The following is a 17,708-nucleotide window of genomic DNA, read 5'->3' on the forward strand; positions in this document are numbered from 1 at the left end:
GGGTTCTTCTTGGTGACCTGTTGTAGAGATTGTGTGACTTAGAACCTCATACCCTGGTCTTATTGGAGGGCCTCTTAGAGTTTGTCTTATCTAGTCAATCCCGCACGAGGGAATCTATCCAAGAGAAGGGAAGTACACAGTGTGACCACTTTGAGAGATCCACCCCACCTGTTTACATTCATCCACTGAGGACCACTCAGGGAGGCATGTTCCCTAGAATGTTCCCACATGTAGATGGTTAAATCCATTATCGGGCTCTAGATGGGAACTCAGTCAACCCAAACGTCACCCTAGTGCGTGTGCTCGCCACTCACAGCAGCTGGCTTTACCACGTGCTGTCTTGAGCCCGAGGAGCTTGTACAAGGAAGCATCTTTCCAACCTTGCCTCTGCCTCTGTTCTTCGCACTTTCACCAGGACTGATCCTAGGTCCTGGGCTTTTCCCACACACTCAGCTGTGACTACTGTACCAGATCGTCATACCTCCCTAGCAGGCCAGGGGCACGCAGGGTGAAGCAGGCCTTTATTCTACAGGAAACACGACATTGAAGTCCAAGACATTCAGCCAAGCTCCTTGCCTGTGAGTCCAAATCCAGGGAGAGCAGGGCCGAGTGTGCATTCTGTCCCTGAGGCCACTAGGACTGCATATAGCCCAGGGTTGAGGCCGCAGTTGGGGCCTAGTAATAGACTAAGAATGGGAGCTCTTCTCCCACCATTAATGTGAAACGGAATGGAGGAGCAGCCAGGCCTAGGACTGACTTAAAAGACCCGTCCAGGCCAGGGAACCACATGGAACCACACAGCCATAGTGCAAGTGGGAGGGGACCTGTTCACCATCACCTGAGGAAGGCAGAAAGAGCAGGACAGAAGCAGTGGACTCACACTGTGGAGGCAGACGGTAGGCATGCTTGGTGGTTCTCAAGAAAGTGGTTTTCTAGACTAGAACTGTGTTCTATAGTAAACATTTTGCAAATATTTGCAAACACGTTTGTATATCTCAAGGAACGGGGTAGTAGGGAATGGTCTGAAGAGGCCCTGTGTCCATTTGAGCACAAAAGGTTTGTCCTGCTCCAAAGCCAGCAGTGTCCTTTTTGAGAAACACTAGTAGAACAAAAAGATTTAACATTGGGATTCCAACCTCTTTATTGGTCAGGAAAATACCTATTCTTTTAAAAATGTAAGTAACTATGAAGATATTGTGTTAAGTGCTGAGAAGTTTAAAAATGTGTCCTAGCCCGGCCAGAGGAGGCTGGAGTCTAGCAGAGAAGGTAATGAATGTAGAAAAACTATCTCTTATAGAAGGCCTAAAGCGCTGTATCCCACATGGAAACAGGTGTTAAGATGCTATGGGAGGGAGAGAGTCTGTGGTAGTGGAGTACTTCAGGGGGAAATCCTGGACACCCTATGGTCCTGTTGAGGGGTCTTGCCCAGTTTTTATATGGCCACAAAAAACCTCCATCCAGATGTCCCTACCAAATCAGGAAGTTCTGTGAAGAAATTCTATTTTTTGAAAAACAATCACATATTCTGTTTAGCTTCACTTGGGAGGTTTTTCTTCTACAAGTGAGGGGGGGAGCCTTTCCTGCAAGGACTTTCTCTCTAAAAGCACAGAGGTCCACAGAAAAGAGAATCCACTTTTGATTGAGTCCTTGGCTGAAGGACACTCGTACATGCCCAGATCCCACAGCGGCCGTGTGCTCCTGTGGGAGCTCATGAGGGAGTACCCGCCCAAGCCCTTCTCAGTGGATGGCTTGTCTTCTGTGGGCACATTCCTGCCCCATCGGTATCACCCTGGAGCAGGTATTCAGTGAAGCCTTTGTAAGAAAAAGGGTGGCAGGCAGGGAGAGTAACTTGGATGGGGTGGGGGGAGCTTTCTAAGCACTCCACATTCATGAGCTCCTTGGCCACCACAGTGTTTGGAGGTACTTCGTAAGGTGGGTGACGTTCTCTCCATTTTGGTGACATCCGTGTGGGATGAGTCCAAGACTTGATTAAGGTCCAGCCTGCTGGTCTGCATTAGAGTAGGCCTGTTCGGGACTGGCCTGGGTGTCTGTGCAGTCCCATCTCCCTGCTGTCTTGTTTCCTTGAGCCTATAACCTCCCTGAGTTAGGGAACTGTCAGCAGTAAGAGATCTTCAAATTAGAACCATTTAAGGTTTTTAGCCCAGCTAAATGCTGCTCTGATTATTTCCCCCAGAGAAATTGCAAACTCGTAGGGAGAAATAAGATGAGTACACAAATAACCGTATTGCAGAGAGGGGGAGGTGCCCTCAGAAAGTCACACAGAAAGTGCTGAGCTGCCTTGGGGGGAGAGCCCACACCTCCCCGAACGGGCAGGAGCAATTGCTTGTGGAGCCGCATGTGGGTAGGTGGGCACGAGGAATAAGAAGACTTAGACCTTACAAAGCCCTTTTTCTGTGTACACGATTCCATTTGCATCTTACCCTACAGTAACAGTAGAGGGAATGGCCTGTGTCTAAAGCTTGGGGGTTGGGGCAGAAAGAGCTCGGGAGAAATCCGGTAGTGTTTGCGTGTGTTAAAAATAAAACACACATCTGATTTGTGGCTTATCACCTCTAGCTGTGTTCCTAAGCCTCCAGAATTAAGAGGGGTCAGACCTCAGGGGTTTCTTGACATTTATCGTACATGACTGGAATAATTGAAGCAGCCTTTAGCTGGGCATATAACCTTCAATATTTCCATTTTTAAATCCGCCTTAGAGATGGCCCGGAATTCGGTGGGTTTGGGTCATAGCCCCCTACAACTGGAGGGGCAGGAAACCACGGAACACAGGAAGTGTGGGAACCCTCCCCCAGGCTGTAGAACAGAGGCCTCTCTGCCCTCCTCCTGAAGGAACCTGCACGTGTTCTGGGGAGCCCGTGAGCAGGGCCATGTAATGCCTGGTCAGCTCCGAGCAGAACAGAGGCTGCCATTACATTTGTGACAGGATTAATTAAAAGGTAAGAAGCATGGAAACACAGGGTATGAATGGCTGCCAGGGTCTGGGAGGGAGGGGAGAATGGGGAGTGACTGATAATGGGCCTGGGAGCCTGGTTCTGGAATGCAGTATTCGGTTCGGTCGCACAATTTCGCAAATATACTAAAATCTATTGTCCATATTAAACGTAAATGTTGCTGTGAGTTACCTCAAAGCTGTTTTTTAAAAAAGGCGTAACTTCTAAACAACCATCTTACGCGGTGGGGGGGGAAACGAGAATGCTTTTTGTCTCTTGCTCTCCCCCCCCTCCCCCGCTGCCCCAACACCCATAGCTAGGTTAGAAATCTTCCACCAAACCGAGGTCTGGTGACCGAGGTGGCGGAGAGGCAAGGAGCTCAGTCTGGGTTTTCCTTCGCCTCCCAGGGCGCTGTGAAGGCCTGGGAGGGCAGGGGGAGCGGAGGCCCACACTGGGGATGGTTACAGAGCGCAAGGGGAAGCGCTTTACACGAACCAGGGTCCCAAGCACGTGGTGTGGCCCCCCCCCACCCCTCGGAATACCTAATATTCCACATGCTCAGTTCTTTCGATGAAATTTTACTTAAGGTAAATGTGCTCCAGGAGGAGAGGTAGATCCATTCACTCCCCATTAGTAAGGCCACAAGTGATGGTAAGTGGCTGACGCACAATCGGGGGACAGGGTGTGTGTACCGCAGCTGATGCTTCTGAAGGGGCGAGCGGGCGGCCGATGGTGTCCCTCCGCCGAGGACACGGGACCCCGGGGGAATGGGTGGCCGGCTTCACCTCCAGAGGGATTTAGATTGGGAGTTCAGGCTCCTTAGAGTAGCCTAGTGTGGGAACAGAATGTGCAATGACGTGAGGAGGCTGTGAGCATCCCCCCGAACGCAGGTCAGGAGCCGCGAGGGTCAGGGTGAACATCTGTGAGCGGAGGTAGCTGTCAAGAGAAAGGGGCGGACCCCGCCTAGAACTAGTTCGCTCGCTGAAAAGCTTGCATTTGTTTAAGTAGAGCTCTCCTCCGAGGCTGAGAGACAAGGCGCCCTGAAAGATTCCCTTCCAGAACCTACCCAAGGACTCTTACTGAAAAGGTAGTGGGAGTATAAGTGCTCGTCAATTTTTAAAATTTTGTATGTGAGTTGCTGAACATTTCCTGCACAGTGGGCTCGCATTACTCTAAGGAACAGAAGGGAAATCCTAAACGAACTCTACTTTGGGGAGAAAAATGGTACCTTCTAAGGTATACCAAGATGTGTGAAAGGTGGTGTTGCTTGGGGTTAGGATATCGCTTCTTATTTGCTAATGTATACTGTTCTGCATCTTTAAACTTTTCCATGAGAAGTATTAATTTCATAAGAAAACAACATTTAAAAACCAGGCCGCACTCTAGGCAAGGCTCCCCCTCCAGCAGTGTGGTGGGAGTCCACACTTCCCCGTGGGCGGAAGCCCTATACGTGGTTCTGCCTCTGGTCACTTCTCCCAGAGGGGTCCGCAGAACCCTCCTCTTCCTTCTGCCACTCACGGTGGTATAATTCAGCCACACTGAAATTCTCAGAGGGATTGGAGGGAGACAAGCCCCTGGAATGTGGTTCGCTGCTCTGCGGCACGGTCTGAGAGGGCCTGCGGCCCTTGGGTGGCTGTGTGACGCGTCGCCTGATGCATCTGCTTTCTCTCCAGGTGGGCTTACCATGACTTCTTCAACCGGTATCGGGTGCTGGTCAAGAAGAGAGAGCTCGCCAACACAGACAAAAAGGCCATCTGCAGGTCTGTCCTGGAGAGCCTCATCAAGGTGAGCTGGGCGTGCCCCCGGAGGCCTGGCCGCAGTGCTCAGTTAGGGAGTGGGGACTTAACAGCGCTTTTGGTCTTCATCCTTCTTAAAACCGTTTGAGACGTTCATCCTTTTTCCAACATCAGCAACTGTAAAAGAGAAGTCCCTTCACATATATAGAGTACTTCCTACTTTTTTTTTTTTTTTTTTTTACATCTAGACACATGTAGAAAGTTAAAAATGTTTGTACCAACCCTCTAGGGTTTGCTGCTGGCCCAGGACTCTGGCTTCTCCAAAGCCCGAGGCTCTGTAGATCTGCCCATCTGCCCATGCCATGCACCTGCCCACACTGCCCACCTGCCCACACTGCACACCTGCCTGGGGGCTCCGATCTGAAGCCCAGGCACAGCTCAGAAGTCAGCAATTGGGTAAATAGATGTGCTTCTCATATCTACTTGCTGCGTAACTGGCCTCAGGCCTTCTCCCAGATGCTTGTTGTAAATAAGGCAAAGGCTGCAATTAACCTGAACTCAAACCTGAGTCTTGAGACTGGAGCTACTTTGCGGCCTTTTGTGAGGGGCAGATCCCAAATGTTAGCTCCACGGTATTCAGGGATCGTAGCAGGGCATGGTCAAAGTGGTCTCAGTATAGGGTTACCTCACACACCTTCCCTTGCAGAAGGTAATGTAATAGAGAAGAACTACATCAAAAAATTTTAATTTTCCAGTACAGTTCACCCTCAAACAATGTGGGCTTTAAGGGCATCAATACCCCCATTCCACTGCAGTAAAAAAATCCACATATAACTTACGAGTTCCTGAGACTGAACTAGTAGCCTGCAGCCGACCAGAAGCCTGGTGCGAGCTGTCCTGTGTGGATCCTTTACTGCTGAGGACAGTCCTTGTAGTGCCCCCCCCCCTAGTTATAAGGACTGAGCCCAACACAGAAGGAATGTTTGGGGAAGGGATGAGCCAAGTGAATTCCCTGATGAAGAATTATATGAACGTGGGCTGTTTCTTTGCTTGAAGGCCTTTTTCCTCTCCTGCTGGTCTGCCTGAGCGCTCCCCTCCTTCCCAACTGGGCTCTTAGAATGCCTTCTGGACTGTGAAGCCTGTTCTGACCTCCCAGGTGGAGTCAGTTGCCCCTGCCTTTATCGACCAACAGTGCTTACTGCCGGTCTTCCATTATTGCGTTTATCCCCTTGTCTTGCAATCAAGGGTTTGTCATTTCACCAGACTGGGAACCCCCAAAATGGCAGGGATCCTGAACCTGTTGTCTTTGTGTTCCTGGCACTGTTACTGGTTCTCACAGGGGCTCTCAGTTCGTGCAGGTGGCTGCGTGGGTGACGAGCTAGGTGGGCCTGTCATGGCTGTTACGAAGCAGCGAGGCGTCACTTTCCTGACGGCTTCACGTACCTGCCTCATCTAATCCTTACAGTGCTTTATGAGGAAGATACAAACATCGTTCCTCATTTTACAGATGAGGGAACTGAGGTCTAGAAAGCTGGTAGAAATTGCCCAAGGTGTTACCAGTGGACCGACTCAACACCCCTCCCCCCACCGCCAGCCACTCTGGATCACTGTGCCCCTTAAGCCAGTCTGATCAATTAACATCACTGTGCGTAGTTATCCTTTCTGGAGAAGGACTTGGGATCAGTGCTTCAACACTTCTCCGGAGACCTTGTATTTCCTCTGTTTCCCCGCCCCCCCTTTTTGGGGCAACATCTTCTAGTCCCCAGTGCTGCTAGGCTGAAGCCACACGGTAGCCTAGAAGGGCACGTGACAGCACCAAGCAGGTGCTAGTGCCGTTTAGAACACAGTCGTTAGAAAAGCCGGTGGCATGTGGGCTTAACAGCCTTGTGCATGGGAGGGGGCGGGGGGTCTGCTTCATGAGGTGGTTCGTGAGGGGTGGTCTCCTCCTGCAGGGGTGGTAGGAACGCCCTTCATGCTCACCTGAGTTTTGTTCGTGCTTCAGTTCCACCAGTATGTATTGCATTTGTTGTGTGCCCTAACCTGGAGTGGTCGCTGGGAGGCTCTAGAAGAACATGATGCAAGCACCCTGCCCTCCGGGACCACTAATCCCTTGTGTGATTATAGACCTCCCTGGAGGGAATCAGGTCATGGGGGCCTGAACCTTGAGCGTGACCGGGGAGCAGAATCTTATTAGCAAGTATCTCCGGGGAGCCCCGGAAGCACAGGGAACTATGTACGTGAGTAGTGGGAAGAGATGGTGTTACAAAAGGGGCCTGGTGCCGTGAGAGACCACTGGCCCGGGACTCCTGGGTCTTGGTATCTCTGGTGAGACTTTGAACAAGTCACTTCACCATTGCAGACGTTGGTTTTGCCATCTGTGAGATAAAAGGAGTAGCCTAGGATGGCTGCTGAGATTCCTTTCTGCTCCTTTAGTCTGTGATTCTTAGAGAAGCGTTCTCAAAAGATAACCCCTGATTGTCTGGTATGTGCGTAGTGTAGTCAGCAAGTTCTAGGGGTTGGCGAAATCAGGTCTGAGGTAAGAGGTGTGCTCAGGACACAGGGGCTAAGGGAGTGTGGCAGTCAGGCTAGTGGTGGCTGGCTGCAGCAGGTGGAACCCTCAGAAGGATCCTTATATTTGTGAAAACAGTGGCTTTGCAGACCAGGTCATACCCTTCCTAGTGGCTTTTCCAGAACAGGAAACAAACATGTGTGTACTCTGGTTCCTGGGAGGCACCAGACTCCCCCAGGCCGTGGCTTGGCTGAAGACTGAGCGGCCAGACTTCTTTCTGGCGGGGAGGGCTGAGCCATTCACCTTTTGCTCCCTGGCCCTGTTGCACTGAGAAGCAGCCTCTGCCAGCAGGGCAGTGATGAAGACAGGGCCTTGGCTGCCTGGAAGCTTCCGGCCCTGATCCAGCCCTGTTCCTCGCAGCATATGCTGGGGGCCCATTGGGTACATGGCCCTGACCAGAGGCAGGGATAAGAGCCAGGCCCACACCTGGCCCCTCCCAGCTTCACTGGCGGCCTGGCTGTGAGGGAGACCATCAGAGACGGTCTCGTTGGACGCCACGTCCCGGCTTAGGCAGCTCCATTGTCCCTGTGTGAGGAGCCCATAAAGAGTGGTGATTCAGCATCCCTTCAGAGCCATTTGTCAACCTGAAACATGTTCCTGTGTGTGTGTGTTTTCCTTAGCCCTTGGCTCATTACTTCTTCCTCATGGTCTTCATGCCAGGGAATAAAATTAGGAAGAAGTTTAGCTACAAAGAGTACTCAGTTTCTGCAGGTTAAGTCGCAAGCGTTCTGTCCCGGTCTGGTGCAGAAGCACGCTGCTGGGCCATCTTTCCTTATCCACGGGGGTGAGCATGGGGAAAGGTAATTAATCTGAGCCTAAATATAATTAAGACAGTAATTATATGTCAAAAATATCTCAACATAGTCTGAAATCAAATAAAATTTATTTGGAGGGCTATTTGCGATCTGGAATTATACATACAGCAGGGTGGTGGTTTGAGGAAAATTAAATGACCTGAGCGGGTTATTTCCTTGCTCTGAGCACCACCAGGGGCTTCGCGTCCCGCTTGTGAGCTGTGACCTGCGAGGCCTCTGGTGATTAGCCCCTCCCGCCAGCCTCCCGCGTTTCCCCCGCTTGACCACCCTGGCTCTCCTGTTCCTCAAACACATCTAGCCTTTGGCTGCCACAGGACATTTACATCTACTCTGCTCGTCTCCTGGAACTTTCTTCTACGTTTTCCCCGGGGCTGCCTCCTTGGGTTTATTCCGGTTTTTGCTCAGACATCACCTCCGGAGAAATGCCTTCCTGGATTATCCTGTTTAAACATCCCCATCCCACCCGTAAGTCCCCACTTTTATTGTCTTCCTAATCTTCACCACTGCCTGAAAAGTTGCTCAGCCTTTGCTCGTCTTTCCGCTCTCACCATGATGTCAGTTGCTTGAGGGCAGGCGTCTTGCTCCCTGCTGCACCCTGGACACCTTGGCCCCGTGAGTCTACTAGAAGGGACTTAGGCTGTTCGGTGGATGCTGAGAGTATGTGTCTAAGAGCATGGGTACGTGAGCTCTGGCAAGGGAATTCTGCCGCGAAGAACCAGGAAGGTGGGACATGTTGCCTCACTCACGCCCCCCCCTCCCTGCCTTATAAAGGATCCCGACAAGTTCCAGTTTGGCCGCACCAAGATCTTCTTCCGGGCAGGCCAGGTGGCCTACCTAGAGAAGCTTCGGGCCGACAAGCTCCGGGCAGCCACCATCATGATCCAGAAGACGGTCCGGGGCTGGCTGCAGAAGGTGAAATACCGCAGGCTGAAGGCGGCTGCCTTAACTCTGCAGAGGTTCTGCCGAGGACACCTGGCCCGCAGGTGAGCCAAGCTGGGGCACATAGCAGATGCAGGGGCGTGGACTTAGCTGGTTGGCCTCTCTCAGCCTACAGTGGTTCTGTCTGCACCCCAGCTTTCTCCCAGGAGCTGGGCATCTGTCCCCGTGCCCTTCTCACGTGCGGGAGTAAGTCTAGCTCCAAGTCTCTTGATGCCCCCAGTCTGCCCCCATCCCGCCAGCACTAACCTAGGACTGGTTTGCCTAAATCCCAAAGTAATCCCTTAGAAAAAGAGACAAATTCTGCCTTTCACAGCTTCCACTCGGCTTCATGATTTACAGCACCAGTTTCCACATCCGTCAGGAATTTGGTAATTAGAGCTGGAAAGATCTCTGGAGGTCCTGGTTAGGAGTCGTTGAAGGTGTGACTTGTCTAAACACCTACGGCTACGCAGGGGCGGAGCCTGGATGCCAGTCCGGCTCCCCAGCCCAGCACCCAGCCTGGCACCGTGCAGCAGAAACTACCGCCCTTCCTCCCTGGTCTCGTTGGGTGTGAGCATCTCCCCTGAGAGGGCACATGGGACACGGCCTCCTGTAAGACCCACCCCTGGTTCAGAATCAGCTTGCTCTCAGGACAGGGTTTCCTTGGGGAAGTGACAAGTTGCCACGAAGTCTTGTATTTGGAAGCCAGGCTTTGACAAGTGGCTATTCAGTCACTTCGGCTGGAGTGTTAAAAGGGAAAAAAAAGCCCCTCAGGTACAAGCCCGAGCAGGCATCCTTCACAGCATTAAGTTAGAAGATTGCTGCTGCTTACCCTCACATCCTTGCCGTAAGCTGTTCATCTGGGCATAACCAGATTCATTACCTCTGAACCACTGAGACCTGATGTCTGGAACAAAAGCCAGAGAAATAAACAGCTGTCGCTAGCATCAACACGAGGTAATCCTTGACAGTCGGGGCAAACTAGCCAAGTCCTTGCTGGGTACCCCTGTGCGTGCAACTCCGTGTTGCGTGGCAGATGGTGAGGCTCTAAAACAGAGTTGGCCTGCGTTCTCCCTGCAGGAGTTTGTGTCCCCAGGGACATACAGGGCCCATAGAAGGAGAACATGCTTACGGAGAGCCAGACTGGGGAATCGGACTCCCTTCAGCAGGCAGGGTGCGGCTGGGGGGTTCCTTCCTCCTTGGGGCTCTACTAGATGATTTCGGAGGGCTTTTCTAGCTTTTAATATTCTGAGTCTCTGAGCGCTTGGCTTGAGCCTGGCACCAAACAAAGCCCGGAAGGGGAGGTAAGTGTCAGACTGTCTTACTTGGGGATGTGGTGGGGAATGTAGACATGAAACTGGAAAGTCAGGTGGCCATAGGTAGTGCATTCCAGGCAGAAAGGGCGCGGGAGATGAGAAAGCAGGGAGAGATGGGTGCGGGCCTGAGAAGGTTTTATTCGTTCAGCAAATATACACTAAGCACCTCCAGGCCCGGCCCTTACTAGATGTGGGGGGCAGGCATGATTGAGACCCGGATCCTGGTATCTCCAAGCCAAGTTGGGTACAGGGGACAGGCAGAAGCATACACACGTGATGTCGTTGGGGACTGCCCAGGTTTGTCGAGGGGCTTGTGGGCTGGAGAGTGAGCAGCCTGGAAACTCCTTAGTGTGGAGGGAGCTGCCCAGAGCAGCTTCGGGTGCCCGGGGTGTCGCTGCCCTCTGCAAGAGTGACAAAAACTGGCTCAGCCGGGAGTGTCCAGGCAGGGCTGAGTGGGGAGAGGCTTGCATTCACAAATGGCTTCGAGGCCTCTGTCAGCAGGGCCTGCCCGTCCTCTTCCTCCCCAGGCTGGCTGAGCATCTGCGGAGGACCCGAGCAGCCGTCGTGTTCCAGAAGCAGTACCGTATGCGGAGGGCCCGCCTGGCCTACCGGAGGACCCGCAGGGCCGCCGTCATCATTCAGGCCTTCACTCGGGGCCTGTTCGTGCGGAGAATCTACCAGCAGGTGTGTGCACACAGCCCCAGGGGACTCGCAGGCTGCAGGTTGAGAACTAAAGCAGCGGGCGCCTGGGTGGCTCAGTCGGTTAAGCGTCTGCCTTCGGCTCAGGTCATGATCTCAGGGTCCTGGGATCCTCACCTGCTGCTTCTGCCCCTCCCCCCACTCGTGCTCACTCTCTAAAATCTTTTTAAAAAAGAGAGCACTAAAGCAGCAGCAAAGAGGTTGTCACCACGGTGAACATTTGTAGGGCGCTCCTAACTTTTTTCTAAGTGATTTCACACCTTTGCTTCCACTGAATCCTTCCAAAGTCCCATGAGGTGTAGTGTATTAGGATTTTCCAGAGAAGTAAAACCCACAGGAGACGTGCATGTGTGTGTATATGCACATGCGGAGATTCTCAGGAAATGGCCCTCACGGTTATGGAGGCTGGGAGGTCCCACAGTCGGCTGTCCACAAGCTGGAGGCCCAGGAAAGCCAGTGATGTCAAGTCCCAGTCTGAAGGCCTGAGATCCAGGGGAGCGGATGGCGTGAATCTCAGTCCGAGGGCAGGAAAAAGTGAGACAAGATGTCCAAATTCAAGCAGTGAGGCAGGAGAAGAGGGGCAAATTCCTCCTTCCTCTGCCTTTGTCTTCAGGCCCTGAGGGATGATGCCCTCCCACACTGGGGAGGGGAGTCCACTGATTCAAATGCTCACCTGGTCTAGAAACACCCCCACAGACACACCCAGAGGCAGTGTTTAATCTGGGCACCCCGAGGCCAATCAAGTTAAGGCGTGACAGTAACCATCAAGGGTAGGATGGGTGCATATCGTTGGGTCCCTTGGGCAGCTGAGGTGCTTGGGGAAGCTGTCACCTGCCCAAGGTTGCTCAGTCAGCCAGCGGGAAAGCCTGGTGACCGGTCTTGGGTTCACTCAGACGTGAGAGCAGGGGGCGATAGTAGGCATCAGGTCTCACCACCTCATTCGACGAGTTAGGAACCTGAAGCTTAGCAAGATGAGGTCAGGAGAGGGGGACCTGGCCTTCCTGCCAGGCCATTATTCAGTGAAGCTGAAGGACTCGGGGAGCCTTGAGTCAGGACACATCCGTTCCGCCATACCACCCCCATACTGCTGAAGCTCAAAGCCAAGATGGAAGATGGATTGGAAGGAAATGTCAAAAAAATTCTTTGCTCTTAAAAGGAACGTTTCTGTCTTCTGTGATCAGAGAAGGTATGATTTTCTAAATAATAAAACTAAAACACTGAAGAGAACATGAAAAACCAAACATGGTCAGACACCAGGGTACAACGCCGATATAATACGGGGACAGCCGGGTCAGTGGGGGACCATTCTGTGAACAGTCCTGCGAGATCAGTGATGTCTGTGTGATGTCGTCAGGGAAGGGACAGGTGACACATGGGAGGCACAGGGTTTGAACCCAGGCTCCATCTTAGCGATACTGGGCATGTCTGCTCATTTATTCATTTATTTCACAAACATTTATTTTGCAGGGTATTAGGGTGGACACACTGATGATGCTTTTGCTTTCTGAGTGATCTTTAGCTTCTAGAAGAAAGAAAGTAAATTCCAAGCCAAGTTTGTAGCTCTAAGTCTGTGGCTCATTATGGGCTCTTGACTAGAGACTCCTGCTTCGTCTCCTGGGCTCCCTGTTACCAAGAGGGCATCAGAATGTGCTGAATGGGCTGTTCTGAGCACAGTTCATCTTCAGGCCCCTCTGACTTGCTGGTTTTTACCCTGTGGTCCCCTAACCGATAAAACAGAAAACAAACAAAAAACAAGACTTTAATAGCTAATTCTCTGCAGGTATGTAGGCTGCTGCAGACCTTTGTTAAAACTTTTTTCTTACAACAAATGGCCCCTGAAGCCTTGTGTCTTAGGGAGGCATGTTTTCTCTGTATCGTCTAAAACCAAGGCCGGCCTTGGCTCTCCCTCCGGGCAGTACGTAAGCCTCCCCTCTTGCTGCCATGCAAACCCAGCAGGTGTGTGCTTGTCCCCCCAACCTCTCCAGGTCCTCATGGAGCACAAGGCCACCATCCTCCAGAAGCATCTGCGGGGCTGGATGGCACGCCGGCGCTTTCAGCAACTGCGGGGCGCGGCCATCGTCATCCAGTGTGCCTTCCGGATGCTCAAGGCCAAGCAGGAGCTGAAGGCCCTCAAGATAGAGGCCCGCTCCGCAGAGCACCTGAAACGCCTCAACGTGGGCATGGAGAACAAGGTGGTGCAGTTGCAGCGGAAAATCGATGACCAGGTCAGTGGCCGGAGTTCCCTTTGGGGGTGGGGGCTGGGGGGCCTGGGGGGCACGTTGGAGAGAACTCCCCAGGCAACTGCATGTGCCAGGGACCTGAGCAAGCACAGGTGTCCTGAGGTGTCACCCTAGTCAGTAAGAACGGCTACTGACTATGGCAGACAGAATGTCACCCCCCCCAAAATGTTGGCACCCTAATCCCCAGGGTGTGTGACTGTGTGACCTCACATGGCAAGTGGAACTTTGCAGAGGTGATGAAGTGAAGGGTCTTGAGATGGGGAGATGAGCCTGGATTATTTGAGTGGACCCAGTATATTCACAAGGGTCCTCAGGAGAGGAAGGCAGGAGGGTCAGATCCGGAAGAGAGGTGGTGGCAGAGGTTGGCGTGAGGCAGGGCCATGAGCCCAGGACGCAGGCAGCCTCTGGGAGCTAGAACAGGCAGGACTATGGATTCCCTGCTGGAGCCTAGAGGAGGAACACGACCCTGCTCTGGCCCTTTGAGACTTCTGACCTCCAGAACTGTAAGGTCATAAGGTTTGTAGTGTTTCAGTTGACTTGTATTGCTGACTTAATTGTAATTTGTGACAGCAGCAAGGGGAAGCAGCTACACTAGCCCAAGGCCATGGTTTCCTGCCCTGGTGGAGGCAGCCTGGAGTGGTAATGATAGCGGACGTTTGGGCACGGCTCACTGCGCACCAGGCACCGTCCTAGTGCCTTGTCTCTATTAGCTTGTTTAATCCTTGCAGCAGTCCTGGAAGGGGGGAAATAGTGTCCTCCTCCTGTCTTTACAGGTGAGGGTCACATAGGCGACAGTGGCCAGCCCGCGATCTGAACCCCACCTGTCCGGCTCTAGAACCCATATTCTTCAGCACTCTGTTCTTCTGCCTCTGTTGTGTTGTGTGGTGGGAAGAGTGCTTGCTTTGGAATCAGAAAGAATCCAATTCAAATTCAACTCTGCTTAAAGGTCAAGTGACCTGATCCCTCTGAGCCTCGGTTCGCTTATCCATGAAATAGGGCTGCTAGGGCTGTAAGAAAAATAAGTGATTGAATATGCATGAAGGGTCTGGTATGCCCCGGGAGCTCACAAAATGGTGACCACTATTATGGTCCTGCTTCTTCCTTTTCCTACCCCGGCCACCTTCTCAACCAGTCACAGAAGTGACAGGTCATTGGTCAGGTCCCTGCGGCCGTGGGGTATTGTGCAGGTCCCTGCAGGGAATCTGAAACAAACATAGGATGCTGGGCACCCTCCACCAGATTAGAAAGGTGAGACAGGCCCGTGTGCACACAGGCCCATACATTCTACTCTTTCGTGGCTCCCATGGCCGATCTTCCTTCATCCTCCTCTTTGGAACAACTTTACCTGGTGCTTGACTGTTTCTGGTGCTCTGTTAGGCTTGGTGAACAAAAGAGAACTTTGATCCATATGGATGCTGTATTATAGGAACAATCTTATGGCAGTGGGGCCAACAGCACAGCACCCTAATGACTTCCTGCGCACCCCCATGTGCCATGCCCTGTGGCAGGCATTTTATGTTCACTCTCATTTGATCCTCCAGCGGCTTTGTGAGGTCATCTCACAGATGAGGAAATTGTGGATCAGGGACATCAAGTACCTTGCTGAGGTCACAGAATTAGAAAATTCTGGAGCCAGCATTCTAGCTGTGGTCTCTCTGATCCCACAGCCATAAGGAGGATTGTGATGCTAGTTGTTTTTTTTTAACCCCAAAAACACAAGTACAGGGAGGACCTAGGTGGTGGTGGTGGTATTATTATTATTATTATTATTGACATTGGTGATGGACCCAAAAGAATTGCATCGTCAAAATTTGCCAGTTAACCTTCTGAGTAAAGTCTAGTTGGATGGACAAGTAGACTTTGTTGGCAGCACTTCACCCTGCCAAGAGCCCCACACACTGCCCGGCCACCACAGCCCTCGGTTTCCAGCCATAGGGCCCTGCATTGGCTTTGCTGATTTCTGAAGTTAACTCGAGAGGTTAAAAATAAATCTGATATTTTACAACCCACGTGCTGGAACATCAAAGAGAAGCAGATTTAAAAGGCCTATTTTTAAAAAGAGCTTTTGCCTTAAGCTTCCTGCTTGGCAAACATCTGTGAGTGGTGGCAGGTGCTCTCCACCCTGGGCAGGGTGCCCTATGTGCAGAGGGTGAGCAGAAGAGGCAGGAGGGGTGGATTAGATCTTGCTGTCTTGGACCCCTCCCCGCATTGCCCAACCGTGTGCCAGGCACCATTCTCATATATTAATTTATTTAATCCTCACCGTGACCTGATGAGATGATAATCTTCCCACTTTAAACTGAGGCACAGAGTTTAAGTAGCCTGCCCAAGCCCACACACTAGTAAGTAGCATGGCTAGGATTGAAACCTGGCAGTCTGGTTCCAGAGAACATTCTGCCACCTCCCACCAAATATAGGATAGCTGCACATTTGGAGACTCTTCGGACATGTGAGAATTCCTCAATCCAAGGAAGGCTCAGTTTTGTTTTGGGTTTCTTCACATATAGATGGCATCATCCTTGGACCAGTTGGCCTTTTACAGGGGGGTGTGTGATCCAGTGTCAAAGAACTCTCCCCGCACTCTGTCATGCGAGGAGGCATCAGCGTAATCACAGCGTAATCTTGGCACCAGGTCTTCAGAGATGCTTGTTGATTTTAGTCTCTTGCCAGATGGGGCTCGTCATTTGGATTGAATGTCCTTCTGTTCTTTCTGTGATGCTTTGGAGACAACTCTGGTCACCGCTCTCCTGACACAAGGTTCTTGAGCCAGAAGGAGAGGATAGGCAAAGGCATCCCAGAGTATTTGTCAGAGCAGCATGGGGTAGTGGACAAAGTCCCAGCTGGATGGAGGCCTGGGTTCTGTCTCAATTACACTTGCAACCAGACCTGACAGCTTGGGATTATGGCCGAATCTATAACTGGGGCTTGAGTTCTTTCAAGGAGATTGGCCTAAGATTTCTAAAGCAACTTCAGCTCAAAAATTCACTGATACTATGATGTGGCTAAAGTAGTGGTTCCTGACTCCAGGCCGCACCTACAGGATTACCTGGGGGAGTTTTGTTTTTGTTTTTTTTTAAAGTAAGGTATCCCTACTGCCAAAACTTAGTCAGCAAAGGAACAAACTAAAGGCTAAAACCAGGGTAGGCTTAGCACCAAACTTCATGTCTAAGGTTTTGCGCACCCAACAAAAGTGACAAGACACAAAACTGGCACCAAGTTCCCAAGCAAACGGAAGAGGAAATTAGGGTCTTCACTTGAGTTGTAAGAGAAAAAAGTTTGAGAGGATTGGAGCTGTCCCTGGTGCTGAGACTTCTTCCTGAGGGTTTTCATAATCTGTGATATCATAAGCCATGTCCTTCACAATATCTTTCAGCAGTAAATATAGTGACAGTTCCTGGGACCATTTCTTACAGTGTCCCTGATGTAGGCCTGTGCTGTGACATGTTTCAGTCAAAATGATGTAGCCAGTGACTTTGGGTTTCTATCATTCTGGCTTTATTCAAGCACAACATGTTAGAGTGACTAGTCCAGTTTGAAACTACAATTTCTTTATAAAGGTCAAGTTTATTAGACCTTTATGAGTGCAATGCTGTACTTAAATATTTTATCTGAAAAAGAGAATCTTATGGATTCAGTTAGTAGCCTTTTAAATCTGATTGATTCAGTATACTTAGTATACGCTCAGTAGGTACGTTAAATTAGTTGGTATTTTGATTCACAAGAGCATCCAAGTACATTTGAAAAATAGTATAATTTACAGTTTTATGGCCTCCAGTGCCTCAGTTTCCTTAACTGAAATGGGGATATTAATCAGTCTCAGGAGTGAATGAGTTAAAATTTTATATTTATATATGTATTAATTTAATATATTAAAATATATTTTGTGTATATATTATGTATATTACTTACATATATGTGTGTATATGTATATATTATATATATATATTGAATTATGTAGTACAGTGCCTGCCCCATAGTAAGCACCCAAAAAGAGCTAGTACCACATGTGGGACATGTTATTTTTCGTGATGCAGTCAGTCTTACAATGAGTTCCTCACCCCTTTTCCCAGGGATCTGTAGACCATTGACTGGGAACTACTTGAAACCTCTTCCATACAGTTCTGCAGGTTGTGCACTGCACAAGGGTAGTTGGCTATGGGGACAAGTAGGGCTGAAGACCATCCTCTGCTCTGCTTATCTGACTATGAGCTCTGGAGCATTGCTGCCCTGAGGAAGAGGTGTCCTCTGTTCTAAGCTGTGCACCCCTGGGTCTGTGTTCACCCGAGAGACAGCTCTGTGGAGCTCACCCTCCTGAAGGTGATGCCTTTCCTGGTTCATACAAAAGTGCTGTAGAGGCCAGCAGAGGGCTTGGGACCGTGGACCAAAGGAACAGGTGAATGCCATATCCTTCAGGTGGGGGAAACGTTTCAAGCATAGAAAGTCTTACTAAGCAAATCTTTGAGG

At 50.9% G+C, this 17,708-nt stretch overlaps 1 protein-coding gene across 2 annotated transcripts in view; it reads left to right on the forward strand.

The window, feature by feature from the left end:
• Positions 1 to 17,708, forward strand: part of MYO5B (myosin VB) — a 340,915-nt gene that overhangs the window by 261,648 nt on the left and 61,559 nt on the right. For both annotated transcript variants that reach the window (XM_087869830.1, XM_087869831.1), the window contains exons 18-21: positions 4,625 to 4,736; positions 8,843 to 9,054; positions 10,833 to 10,989; positions 12,990 to 13,229. In XM_087869830.1, the coding sequence (XP_087725956.1) occupies positions 4,625 to 4,736; positions 8,843 to 9,054; positions 10,833 to 10,989; positions 12,990 to 13,229 (721 nt within the window). The remainder of the gene's footprint in view (positions 1 to 4,624; positions 4,737 to 8,842; positions 9,055 to 10,832; positions 10,990 to 12,989; positions 13,230 to 17,708) is intronic.

The sequence above is a fragment of the Ursus americanus genome, chromosome 19, assembly GCF_024610735.1.
Source record: "Ursus americanus isolate L20-20 chromosome 19, mUrsAme1.1.p, whole genome shotgun sequence".
Classification (NCBI taxonomy): domain Eukaryota; kingdom Metazoa; phylum Chordata; class Mammalia; order Carnivora; family Ursidae; genus Ursus; species Ursus americanus.